The sequence below is a fragment of the Neolamprologus multifasciatus genome, chromosome 23 (assembly GCF_963576455.1).
Source record: "Neolamprologus multifasciatus chromosome 23, fNeoMul1.2, whole genome shotgun sequence".
Taxonomy (NCBI): Eukaryota; Metazoa; Chordata; class Actinopteri; order Cichliformes; family Cichlidae; genus Neolamprologus; species Neolamprologus multifasciatus.
Window position 1 is genome coordinate 9,870,006 of NC_140460.1, and position 13,567 is coordinate 9,883,572.

Here is a 13,567-nt window from a genome sequence, read left to right on the forward strand (position 1 = left end):
AAAAAACTAGGGCCTGTCCTCACACTTTCGCCCTAAAAAGCATGTGGTGACACATTAAACATCTTAAAACAAAGGAATAAGGCAGCAAGGCGATGCAATAAAAGCAAAGTAATCCATCATGGCTGCCCCTGAGCAGGCCGTGTCTGGAGAGCCCTACATCGCAGTCCCTGCAGGGAAGGTGCTGATTTATACACGGTCAAGGCCAACACATTTCTTTCTGCCTCTTTATAGCTCCTCTCTCAATTTAATTCACCTCATCATGGCATCAACACTCTTTTCTCCGTGGAGGAATAGATCTTTTATCATCTATCTTACATGACAAACGTCCAAGCCAAGTGTTTCGGTTTATTGCCTTTAGGAGGAGAGCAGTGTGAAACCTGAAGATCAGGGGCCACACTCCAGATTTGGGCTCAGCACTGAGGACATGATGAATCCTTCACAACAGGTCAGGACTGCTCACTGAGCCACTCCTCTTGTGTAACAGTCAGTGTCTTTCTTACAATAATTCTATCTTTTCATCTGTTATGGTTTCAGGACATGACTGCCGCCTCTCACAATCAACCTCCACAGAAGCCAGTTCGCAGGAAATATCTCCCAGAGAGCCAAAACCTGGAGACTGTACCTCCGCCAGCGGTGCCATTTCCTCCTCCTGCTAAAACTCCTCAAAAGTTAGTCAAACATTTAACTTGTGACACTGATCACTTTGGCTAAAAATAGCCACCACTTTTAGCAGTGGTTAAAATGTAGCCAGGAACACTAACCTATGTTAAATTTGGTGTAGTCACTGCTATATATAAGAGAATAACTACATAAATCGCTGGTTGCAGTGATAAACTGACAGAATACTGTGAAGTTTTCTTAAATGTGTTAGCCTACAGACTGCATGTCAAATATGGACTTGGCCACTGTCACTCATTAATTTTGGATTCTGTATTTTGAAGCGTCAACTTAATCGGGTTTTTTTTTAAGCCAGCAGTGACCGTTGATGCTTCTAGGTCTTAAAATGTGAAGCCAACGTGGAAATACCGTAAACCAGCATTGCATTTAATGACCAACAGGTTTTAACCTTTATTCATTAAACCATTAAAAAAAACCTTCAGAAGACACTCGCACAACAAACACATAGTGGAGAGATCCAGCTCAGTGGCCTAGCAAAGGACTGAAAGGTGTCAAAGCAGCAGCTAATAACTTTAAGTCCTACCAGAAGCAAAACAGGTAAATTATAAAAACAATCGAACCAAAAAAACCTTTTTCTGTCAGACTCTAAACATGTTCATTTCTGAGCATTGTAACACACAACTTGACTGTCAGGTGACTGACTTTTGGAGCCTCAAATTGGAAAAACTGCAGTTTTTGTTTCAAGCTTGAAAGGTCACTGCATGCAAAGTTCTTGTAAACTTTATGAGTAAAATATACCAATGTTTACAGCTTGTTGCGCTACCACAAGTGGCCAGGAAAATGAGTTAATGCAGGTCAAAGAGCTTCTTAAAAGTACCTACATGCTCTTAAGTGATCGTAAAACCCACGAAACCCACCCAAAGAGGGGAATTCACCAGACATTAAGGCACACACTAACTCACTATAATGACTCTACCATGTGTGCTTCTGTCTCCTTATTGACCAGACTGCTCATTGAAACTGTCAGTGCGATACACGGTGATCATCAATAACAGCGGAGGCCTCCTAGTTGCAGCGACCCCTGCAACTGGTCTTATTCTTCTGACGTGCAAAGTTCAAACCTCTGATAAGCTGGAAGAACTGGAGATTGTTATAGCCATGCCATGCTGTTTTATTCACCTTGAAATTCTATTTAATAGCAAATAAAAACTGTATGAAATTCTTTCAGACTGCTGCCCAGACAGAAGAGGGAGATCCAGCAGGCTATCCGTAAGAACAGGGAAACCAATGCTGTGCTGACACGCCTTAATAGCGAACTCCAACAGCAACTTAAGGTTAGTCCATGTGGTATTTTTTGAGCTCATGACACTTTGTATATACCACTTGGGTTTTGCTGTAGCGGTGTGTGCCCATTTGCAACTTTCTCACATTCCCTGCCCGCCACCTCCCTCAAGACTCTGGGAAATGGGAAAAGCAGCCTTAGAAAAACAGTGCTTAGAAAACACATATAAAGGGTGCCCGCTTGACACACAAAACTACAGTGTACCTTTAACTCTGACAGTTCAATTGAACAACAGAAGTACTAAACATTGCATTTCAGCTGCAGCCACAAGAGCGTGGTAGTGTTCAAGTTAACTCGGTTTCAAAATCCCCTCAAACGTGTGTCAGAAGTTGAGTTCTGCTCTTTTGCTGCTGACAGCAAAACGCTCCCACCGATCCAACTCTGTGAAAAGCCCCAAGCTCAACTGTCTGCCCTCCTTTGCCCGTCAGTCATAGCTGAACTAATAGCAAAGACTTGGCTGTTTGCATTGGTGATCTGCCCGTGGAACACACACTCACTCACATTTGGAGCACATGCTGCATGCCTGTCATTCTCCTCATAAATGATCCAGGAGCGGAACCTTCACGCTACCCTGCAGGGCTTTTATAGCTTTAATACAACAGAGGAAAAGGAATAAAAAGGAGAAGAATGCTACCAACAAACGACCTACTTTGTAACATCTTAAAATATCATGCAAAGAGGCTATTTTGTTCTCAGATTTCAAGGATTTATGTTTCCTTTCCCTTTGTGAAAGGTCATCTGGAATGATATTTATTCGTTCTAATTCTCCGACGTCCTCAAAGTATCTGTGGAATTCTGCAGAGAAAGGCATATGTGTCTTTATATAGACTCGAGCCTTATTGAAATACCAAACAGCCACTGGCATTCACAACTGTCTTCTTCAAAATATAGCCTGGGCCGGTCAGGCATCCAACTACAACAGGGTGTGTGTGTGTGTGGGGACAGAAGGAAGGCTGGATGGAAAGGAAGACTTGACTTTTTACAAAGACAGTTCAAGAAAGTTTAAAGAAAAATATCCATATATGAAGGGTGGATTAATATGTTGTCAGAATCACTGATTAAAAACACTTTTCTGACAGGGAAAAGTCACGTGAACGCCTGCTTGAAAAGTCAGAAAATTTGGTTAGGAGTCTTGCTGAGAAACATGGCTGATGAAAATAAATATTTGGCTGATCATAGGAATTTTTTAATTGAAAATCATACATTTACTTTGTAATATTAGGACTGAAGTCCTTTATGTATAAAAATGACTGAAAACCATAACCACCGGACATATATATGGACATAAAATATATTTTTACAGGACTCTGTGCAGTCCTGTGAAATACTGAGTACATCTTTCCATGAGGGTAAGTGGTAAGTAGTAGCCAGGTGCTGCTAATCAAATACTCTTGATTAAATAATCATCACTAATCAAGTGTGAACAGCTGTGTAAACGCAGACATTTTAACAATTTGATGGTCTGGAGAATTTGGGTGTTTTACCACAAAAAGTCGACATCCGAGTAAATTCACCACAAGCTCAGACTAAGCAATTCTCAGAGAAACTGCAAAACATGGCAGCACAGCTTAGGTTTGCAAAGGTGCATCTGAACAAACCACAAAACTTCATGAACAACGTCCTTTAGACTGACAGAATGGACATGTCTATAACACACAGCACTACGTTTAGAGAAAAGCAAAGACAGCACATCAGCATAAACACCTCATACCACCTGTCGAGCATGGCGGGGGATGCGTGCTGATTTGGGTTTGCAGGACCTGAGCACTTTGCAGTCGTTGAGACAACTATGAATTCCTCTGTATACCAAAATATTCTAGAAATAAATGGCCGGCTAAAGTTTGGCTAAAACTGGATCATGTAAAAGCACGTTGAGCACATGCACTGCAGTAAAACTGCAACACAATGGCTGAAAAAGAGAAGAATCATGCGGTTGCAATGGCCCAGACCTTAACCTGCCTGAAACGGCGTGCATAAACAAGTGCCCGCAAACCTGAATGAAATGAAGCAAAGCTGTAAAGACGAGTTTGCCAAAATTCTTCCACAGTGATGTAAGACACTGATAAAGTCATACAGAGATTACGTCAAGTTATTGCTGATAAAGGTGTTTTTACAAGCTGCTGAATCATGGCATGTATTTCGTTTTTCACAGAAATGCAGAGAGTCATGTGAAAACGTTCTTTTTCAAGACTGTAATTTATACTATAGTGGGACATATACATAAAAGACATGAGTCATTTTCGTTTTTAAATGACATAAAACAAAACGATAATAGGCACGTGAGCATAATAAAGTTAGAGGAACAACTTCTTAACTCTGGAAATTTGTCCAACTGAGCAGCACTTGCATGCAACACAAAATCCAGCCGGGGTTTTGATTTATCCCAGAGAAGGAAGTGCATAAATATTCCAACAAATCTGTCAATTCCGATGAAGTTTTCATCTGATACGGTTAAGAATGTTGATGTTCAGTGAAGATACGTTGGCAGATGCAGGCCTAATCAAGTTTAGCCTGGATAGACATGATCCACCAGCAATGCTATTAGTCTGAATTTCCAGTTTAACTGTAGGTCTCATGCTCTGAATATGCGGAAATCTTTTCCATTCGAGCACCAACCTCAAGCCAAAATGTTAGCTTTTCATGCACTAGCAGTTTAATAAGTGCAATGCATTCAACTCGATATATCAGTGACCTTATGACCTTTATTCTAGTGCAGAGTGGGGAGAGACACCAAAAAATAAGTGTCTAATATTAATTCTGTTTATTTTCTACGTTCACATCAGAACTGACCTCGTGACCTTTCCTCTGTTGCCACCTTCAGGGTAAATCTTAAGCTTTCGGGCCTACAGCTGGTACAGCACTGAGAGTGGGAGAATCCTATTATGCTCAGTTCACATTTTTGGGGGTGTAATGAACATTAGGGGCCACTTCAAGGGATTAATCTTTTTACATTGTTGAGTCTTGAGTCTACTGCTATACTCACATGGCAGTGTACGCACTCCCTGGGGGGCACTTATTGTGTTCACTCCCCTTTCTCCTGCTGTGCAGAGCTTTGTGCTCTCTTTTAGGGAGCGACAAGGTCAGGGCCTAAATTCCAGATATTAATGCTGTACATATTCCACATTCACTCAGTCTCTTCCACTTGAGGTGGCAAACTGTAATATTTCCTTAGCTACACCCTTAGTCTTAAGATTAGTCAGGGAGTTTCCATCGTTCTGTCCAACACCTTCATATTGGGGGTGTAATGAATATTAGAGGCCACTTGAGGGGATTAATCGTGTTACACACACACCATAGCAAACAGGCAGTTAACTTAACTCTCCTGCTATACTCTTATTGCAGTATACCCTCTCCCTGGGGGCAAGTTATTATCGTCTCTCCCCCTCAATGCTGCGCAGAGCTTTGTGCTTTAATGTTGGGAGTGACAAGGTCAGATTCCAAATATTAATGCTGTACATACTCTCCACTCACATAATCAGTTCCATATTTTGCGCAGGGGTTCACAAGGTCTGGGAGAAGGCATGTGATTGGGCGCCACGCAGGAAAAACGCATACATCAAAGAAAATAATTCCAAAATAAGTGATTTATTTTAAACACTAAGCTGCCCAAAGTTTTCACAGGAGTAACACACCGGAGAATCTGCACAGAGGTCTGACACAAGCTGTTAGCAGGCGCAGTTTGACACAATAATCCAGTAATAAAAGCAGGCTGCCGCGACAGCCTTTATTTTCCACCGTGCCCGTGATGGACGGAAAAGTCAGTAATCGGTCTGTCGCCAGTGTTTTGTGTTTCAAAGTGTAACTTTTAATTATTCTTTGAAATCTTTGGGTTCAAAGAATGGTTATTATTGTATGTTTCTGTTTTTGGGATATTAACACAATGTTTGCTTTAATACTGCTCTGATGTTTCTTAATGTGAACTGGGCTTCAGTCAAAGATCCTGTATTTCCCATTCATGCCCTCAGTTTGTTTTCTCTTCTATTTAATAAAAGCTTGCAAAATTTTACCTCATACCATGAATAATTTCTAATTCACAGGCCCTCAAAATATGATGTGCACTGGAATTTTGCACCATTATATTTTTCTTCATATCCACACTTAGCTTTCAGGGTGAAAAACACATTTTTCACAGTTTAAAACTGCAATCAACTGCATCGAAAGCCAGAAGCTACCATTCTACCGTTTTCCCGCAGGGAGCACATTAATAATCTTGATTTTAGTTAAGGTTCCCTGCTTCGTTCTACAATTTGTAAAAGTAATCTTATATCTCAAATCTTTGCAAGCTGTTCATTTTTTTTCCAGCACTTTCATATTTTGTAGTAATTAACATTGTGACCTTTTGGGGCCGTTGGCCAGATTTCAACCTTGTTCTTGGCCGTCGTCACCACAGAAAACAAAGCAAATAATGTCATTACCGCCTGAGGTGCATCTCTTGCTCAGACTGCAGCGATCAGAGGTCATGTTTTCTTTTGCTTGGCTGCAGGTGGTTCATAAGGAGAGGGTCACCTTGGAGTCCCAGCTGGAGCTCCTGCGGCCTCTGGCTTCGACATGACTGAGCCTGAAGTCTGATCGGAGTCACCTTCCCGTTCTGTCACAGGGGCGCGCATCGGTTTCTCTATTAAACACAAATGTTTAAGCCAAGACACAAGTGGTTGTTGTCTGACAATGGAAGCAAAGTGCATTTTTGACTCAACGGACAGGGATGTTACTTTTCTTGAATTATCAGCTCCAGCTCGAGTCCATGTGTTTGTTTGCATTATTGTTAAAGATGCTCTGCAGGACTAAACCATGTGTTTTTAATCACTGTATAATATGCACATGTACAATGTTTTCTTTATGACTTTCTAACTTATTTGTGTTGTGGTTCACTGTTAGGTTCTCTCATAAATCTTTTATGGTTTACAGGACGTGTTTGCACATCTATCCATGATTATGAAAAATCGTATTTTCTGTCCAGCCCATCTTCTCAGATTTCATGTTTTTCTACGCAGCACATTTCATCTATATCCCCACACACACACACACACACAGACACACAGACACACAGACACACACAATAAAACAAGCGATGGTGCTACAGATTGCTTTCTCGGCTCTTTCGCTGTTTGCACTGGAAAGAAAAATAAAAGTGCACATTTCAAAGGATGGCAAAAAATAAAACATTAGATGTGGAATGAATCTGATTTAACAAAACCTTTTGAGCGTCCACAAAAAATGTGTGTTTTGAGGACTGTATCCGTAGCACATGTGACGAATGTCGACACTGGATTTGTATGTAATATGAGCATTTTCATGTGAAGTTGCTACATGTTTGATGTAAGTGTTGCCTGACATCTTTATGTTTGTTATCATGCAGAGTTGGCCTTGATGATTATCTGTTTTAAAAAAAAAAAGATTTCACAATGTCAACAGTTATTCTTCATAATAATTGCGATTTCGTAAATTGCCTAAATCTACATCTGCTGCGAGTTTTTTCTAAACAGCCAATCTGCTGTTATAACGATTTTTATAATATTATAGGCTAAAAAAAGCAAAACCCAAATCAGTATTAACGGCTAAAAATGAAATAATAAGCACAATAATCATCTAATAGTCATGATAGATTTGAAGACTGGCTGAAAAAGCAGGCATGGTCATGTGTTTATTGCTTTTTTTCACACTACTCTTGGATCATCATTGTGATAATGAGATGGCAAGCCTGAAACTGCATGATTGTGTTAAACTTATGTGAGAATGTAAATGAATCTGAAACTGTGCACGACTGAGCTCTGGTCTTAAGACAACAATGGAACGAATCAATAAAGTCTATTTTTGTTGCTTGAAATGATTTTATTACCACTGGTTTGCTGTATAAAGATGCCTCAACAGCTCCACTAAATTTGGATGTATAAACAGATGTCTGAGAAACCGTTATCACATCTTGGGTATGAGGGCAGGAGAGATCAAACGGGCAGCAGTCGTAACTTTCTGGCAGTCATAAAGCAGCCGAGCTTTTCTGTGACACAGACACAACAACCGAGGGTCACCCAGATCACTACCGATGGCTGTATTCCCAGACCCTCTGCTGCTGCCATCCCAAAATATCCTCTGACACACTTGGCTCTCATTAAAGACACACCACCCGCAGATGGGCCGCTTTCTCAGTCATGTGCTGCACTCGCGTCTCTAATAGCTCCTCTGATTGTTATTCTTATCATGCATCATCTGTTTTTTTATTAGTTACAAATGTGTTATAGGAGCTGATGAGAATGTTGGCTCACTCATTTGGCCTGTTGGCTAATTGGCATGTTGGTCCAAACAAAATGTTTCACTAGCTAAGGCTATTCTTTATATTCGTGATCCACAGAGGAGGAGGAGTCGTGAACCCCCCATGAGGGTAATTTGGAGTAACTTTGGTGATCTGCAGACCCTCTCTGTCCCACCTTCCTGTCTGTGTGGCAGCTTTTCTTGTAGGTACTAAGTGGAGGCATCACAGCCAACACCTGGGCCTGGTGTGCTGGTCCTCTTTCAAAGCACTCCACTGGAGCTCAGTCGTTGGAGTTCTCGCCTCTCTGAGACATCTATTTGGTTTGTTAGTGAGCGTTTGGTTCATGGCATTCAGAACTTCTCATCTCACATATTCACCTACACTACTGAGCCCACTAATAATACTTTATGTGGTATTTTTCTTTGTTTGTTATGATTTTGAATCGTGATCAAGTTCTTCTCATGATCAAGAAGTGTCACATTTTGGTAGTTTGCTAGAAATATAGACTGCCTATTTAGCCATATGTTTAGTCGCTAAATGACATTGCTAGGGAGGTGGCACTCAGTACTAGGAAATACAATGTTATAAATAAGCTGCTAAAAGGAAAATAATTTAATTGAAAGTTTTAGTTAAGTAAATGCATAAAGTATTAGAAAACATAAATATCAAAAATAAAGTCAACTAAAATCGTATCTACTGTATAGTTTTCCATTATTATTTATTTATTATCATGTGCTAGCATGTCAAACATAATCTATAGTACTCGCTCAACTTGTTATACAAAAAAGTAAAAAGTATATTATTTACCTGAGATTGTAAATACTCTAAGTATCTCAAAGTGTTACTAAACAGTATTTGAGTAAATATAGTTACTTTCACTTTGAATATTTAAAATTTCTGGTTTTGGGGTAGTATGATTTATTTATTTTTTAAAGTCTGCAAAACATTCAACAGCTCCAGCTCAGTGACTGAATTTGCTGAGGAGACACCCAGCAGACAGCTGTTGGCTGCAGCTACCTGTCCCAGGTGTCAGACAAAGTGGCTCCGCCTCCCTCATTTTAAGCCTCTAAAAAATCCAAATGGATACGATATCAAAAAACGATCTCGATATTGTTGTTATGAAGAGGATTTAGCTATAGAGAAACAAAGTAATTTTGTATTAGGGTGTAATTTTCATTGCAGCTAACATCAGAGTCTGTGGGGAATGGCTTGCCTTCAGAGTCTGCCTCAAGTGGCCGTTAGAAGAACTGCAGTTTTTGGCACTTGTCACGTTTCAGCCATGCTGTTTCCCATTTAGTACCTCACATTTTCTGGAACTTGCAAGTCCTCAAGCAAGTTTGATCCCAGCTTTAGTCGCTCATTTCATCTCTAATTTCTCCTGTAAGTAGTTGATTATGACTTGTTTCCAATATGTGAAGTTCTCTCCAAGACTAAATTAAGCCTATCACCGAGACCAAGAAAAGACGGATACTCGCTGAATTATTTTGCATGATTGAATTCACAGGGCATTTTTAAGGAATAGAAAAGAGAAACCGATACTCAATCCAAGGAAAAAAGGCAGAAAGTTTTTGAGGCATCTGAGAAAATGAATGAGCCTGAGTAAATGAGTTCAGTCTGGGAAACAGACGCAGGATGCCAGACGACAACGAGACGCTCGTAATTCCTCTGCGCCATAACCAATATTTGACACAATCCTGCATGTCGGTACCTGCTGCATCAACTTACAGTCACTCCATCCACACTATAGGTTTATTTCATCTTATACAACGGGAGAGGACTGTGTGCATTCATTAAGTCAGTTGGCTTAACAGAGAGCCATTCTCACTCAACTATAAATACTATTTAAAAGTGTTTGGTTTGCATTTCAGGATGACAACTGAGCGTGATGAGGAAACTGTATGTCAGCCATGTGCTGCCTCTAAGTATAAGCCTGCTCTTATAATAACCGTCTCCCACTTACACAGCAGCTGCCTGATTATTCTGCACGTGCTTATTAGTATTAATGATTCTTACAGGTGGAGGCATTGAGATTTTGTGTTCTCCGACACAGAGAATTAACCGGGCCTCCATTTTTATCTCCATATAAATGAATGACATAAAAATGACACTAAAAGCCAAATGAAGGCATATCGAGACATAGATAGGGTGCTTTGACAGAGGACCTAAGTGAGATACCACAGCTCCAATGGCTGATACTTTAAAAATATCAAAAAGGAACAGAGAACATAAAGAATAACAAAAGGCTGAGGAGGAGATAGGACTGGATGTATACAGAGGTCTGACTGAGAAACAAGAAACAAGACGCAGGAGGGTTCAATCAGGAAATCAGAGGTGGGAAAAATAAAGCAACAGAAGACACCAAAATAAAACAGGAAGTGTGCCTGTGAAATGTGTCTAATGTTCAAAGCTGTCTCATTTCCAAACATGCATCAGGAAGAGAGCAGGGCCTTGCTGTATGCGCCACCTTTTTTATATGCTGAAGTTCAACACATCTTCACAAAAGATACGCCCATCCAGCCTCGATTATAGCTCCTCCTGCCGCCTCCTCTTTCGTCTGTCCTCTCGAAGCTTTTAAGCAAGTGAAAAATCCTTCAACGTGATGCAGTTAGATTGATATCCAGGTTACAGGCAGGGGGTCAGAAAAGATGGGCCGGCACAAATTAAAATGAAAAAGCTCAATTGTGACATTGTGTTAAGTTCCAAACTTATTTAGAAGTAGCTTTAAATAGAAAATAAATCATGAACACTGTGATCATAAAATACAGCTTTCATGATACACTTTCATTGACATTGCTTTAAAATAAAGTCTCGTTCTGGTCATCCTTTAGCCTTGGATCCTCTCTCCTGTTCCTCTTCCTTGCCTTCTCTGTTTGTGTCTCTGGTAGGATGGAATAAAACGCAAATTTGTCTGTTAAACTTCATGAGCCACTGGGGACTGTTTGTGGTGGAATTTTCACGTGGGTGGTACATAACATACAAAACGAATTTCAGGACCCAAGGTTGTAGAAATATTATAACTCACTCCACCTGTCAGCGCTTTTTAATGTTGTGATCTGTGGACGTGGAGAGCACGTTTTTCTCAGTTCACGGTAAGTAAACTGTGTCCATATCGCCCCTGCTCACTTCAAGTTAAAGCTGACTCTTCTCACAACAAAGATTACCAGCTTTTGTCTGTTCAAGTTCGGCCTTTTGTTCCAGCACCATTACTCAAAGATGACGACATACGGAGCTTCTCTCGTCCCGCCTTTGTCCGCGGCTGGGCTTTGCAAAGGTTGCACTTCTGGTGTGGACATTAGCTAGGCCACAGGAAAGGCTTTGGAGCTGTCAATTCTGTCGATTCTGGCCCCGTCAGCTGGTGGGATTTAACTAAACACTCATTCAGCAAATGTGAATGAAGCTCGGCTAAGGCTGTCAGGTCTGCAAACAAAGTTAAAAGTGAAGATTAACCTACACAGGGGTATGACAACGTGAAAGCTGAATTATTGTTGTTTTACTGCGCAAGAGTGAATGAAGGAAATGTGCTGGATATCCCTATAGCAAATAAACGAAATCAAGTCTTTTTTTTTTTCAACAGACTTCCTGAAGCTTAAGTTAGATTTAAGAGATTTTAATACTCTGGATTTACTTTAAGACTAGAACTAAAGAAAAAAAAACAACATGACTTACTTTGGGTTAATATGTTTGTGTTGTTTGAGTTTCTTGTGAAACATTGAAACAAATGCATCATTTTTAGCACTCAGATACACAGCCCATCCCACCTTCTGTTTTGTTACCTGCATGCTGATCAGGTTGGTATTGTATTCCAGCTCCAGTGTGTTGGACTGCAGTTGGCAGTGGTACATCTTGTTGGGTGAAATCTGCTGCTGGCTGCAGGGCCACATCAACCAGGACATGCAGCAGGTGGAGAACTGAGCAGAGCGAGGAGATAGCTACAGTCCAAGACGTCTGCCTTGTCAGAGACGTAGCTGAATGGCATAGAAGACTGCACATCAGTCACTTTGGAGCTCAAATGCAGTCTCAAGAACTCAAAAGCTAAAAAACATAACGGTTGGCATGAATGCGCTGAATGTCCCCAACATCTACCAATAGTTAGCAAACACCCTCTCTATGACACGTAATACATGTGATGTGTTTAACTTGAATATTGCCAAAGCTTTTATTAAACCCTGACCATTTTGCATGCATCTAATCAAAACTTAACTCATAAAACCAACTGGTAAAAACACACCCAATAAAACAGCAGTACAGCAATGACTCACAATGGAGCAGCTCTTCTTACTTAAAGACTGGGTAATTTTTACTCCCAGATATGATTATTATCTATGAGTAGATAGCGCTGCTGAATATTGTGTGGTAAACTAAAATCAAAATAAAAACAATGACATGAAGTGTCTCCTTCTCTCCTTCATGTGTGTCCTTCTCTCCTCTGATGCTTTGCAGGTGGAGGCAGGTTATGAAGCCAGAAAGAAAAACAAGGAGGAGGTCAGACATCAGGACTTTGTCTCGAAAGAAATTCAGAAGTTTCTTAACTAATCTTAAGGAAATGATAACTAACATTTTTGTTTTCAGGTAATCTCAGTAACTGCTGAGGTGCACATGTGTGAGACCTTTGACATTTTAATATATTACCCCAATAATGAAATCCCTTCTTTGTCTCCCAGTTTAGCATATATTTTCCTTTAAAGCAAGCAACTGTTTGCGCAATGATTTTTTCAAACACATTTAAGCACACTTTGTTAACCTTCCTAACTTAGTTTTCTCTCTTTCCTTCCTCTTTTTTTATTTGCCTGCATTTTCCTTTTGTCTTATTAACAGCTTATGGGCCATCTGTTAAGGACCTTTAACTGCAAATAACCTGTATGGATTTAATTTGAGCAAGTAGTGGCACTTTTGTAAAACTAACCACAGGTTTTATCAGATTTAGATGCAAAGCAGATGCACATTTTCCTCAGTAATACTTTGTATTTTTCATATATGTTTGCCTGTTTGCTTGTCTTTTCCCTGCTTTTAATATATTTTGTATGCCTGTGAGGACCTTTGAACCATTACAGATGATACTGGGCTATACAAATAACATTCCCTGAAAGCAATGCATCATGCCCCAGAGCCTCACTGCATTACAGTCCAGTTAATGTTACCCAGTCACTGATTCCTGTGTTTTTCTTTACGTAAACAAAGACATGAGGTTCATGCTATAGCATAAACTGCTGCAGGAAATCCAGCAGACTGCAGGGAGTTAAGTGTTCACTGTCCATCCCCAAAACGCAAAGAAAACCAACATCTATGCTTTTTCTAAAAAAGAACAACTTTAGAAGAATAATAAGAATAATTTAAAAATTGCCTTTTAATTAATTGCTCTT

General features: G+C 40.1%; 1 protein-coding gene across 2 annotated transcripts in view; it reads left to right on the forward strand.

Moving 5' to 3' along the window:
* reps2 (RALBP1 associated Eps domain containing 2) overlaps positions 1 to 10,404 on the forward strand; it is a 28,676-nt gene extending 18,272 nt beyond the window's left edge. For both annotated transcript variants that reach the window (XM_085149929.1, XM_085149930.1), the window contains exons 16-19: positions 359 to 445; positions 535 to 668; positions 1,847 to 1,952; positions 6,444 to 10,404. In XM_085149929.1, the coding sequence (XP_085006055.1) occupies positions 359 to 445; positions 535 to 668; positions 1,847 to 1,952; positions 6,444 to 6,512 (396 nt within the window). In that variant the 3' untranslated portion in view covers positions 6,513 to 10,404. The remainder of the gene's footprint in view (positions 1 to 358; positions 446 to 534; positions 669 to 1,846; positions 1,953 to 6,443) is intronic.
* The last annotated feature ends 3,163 nt before the right edge of the window (positions 10,405 to 13,567 follow it).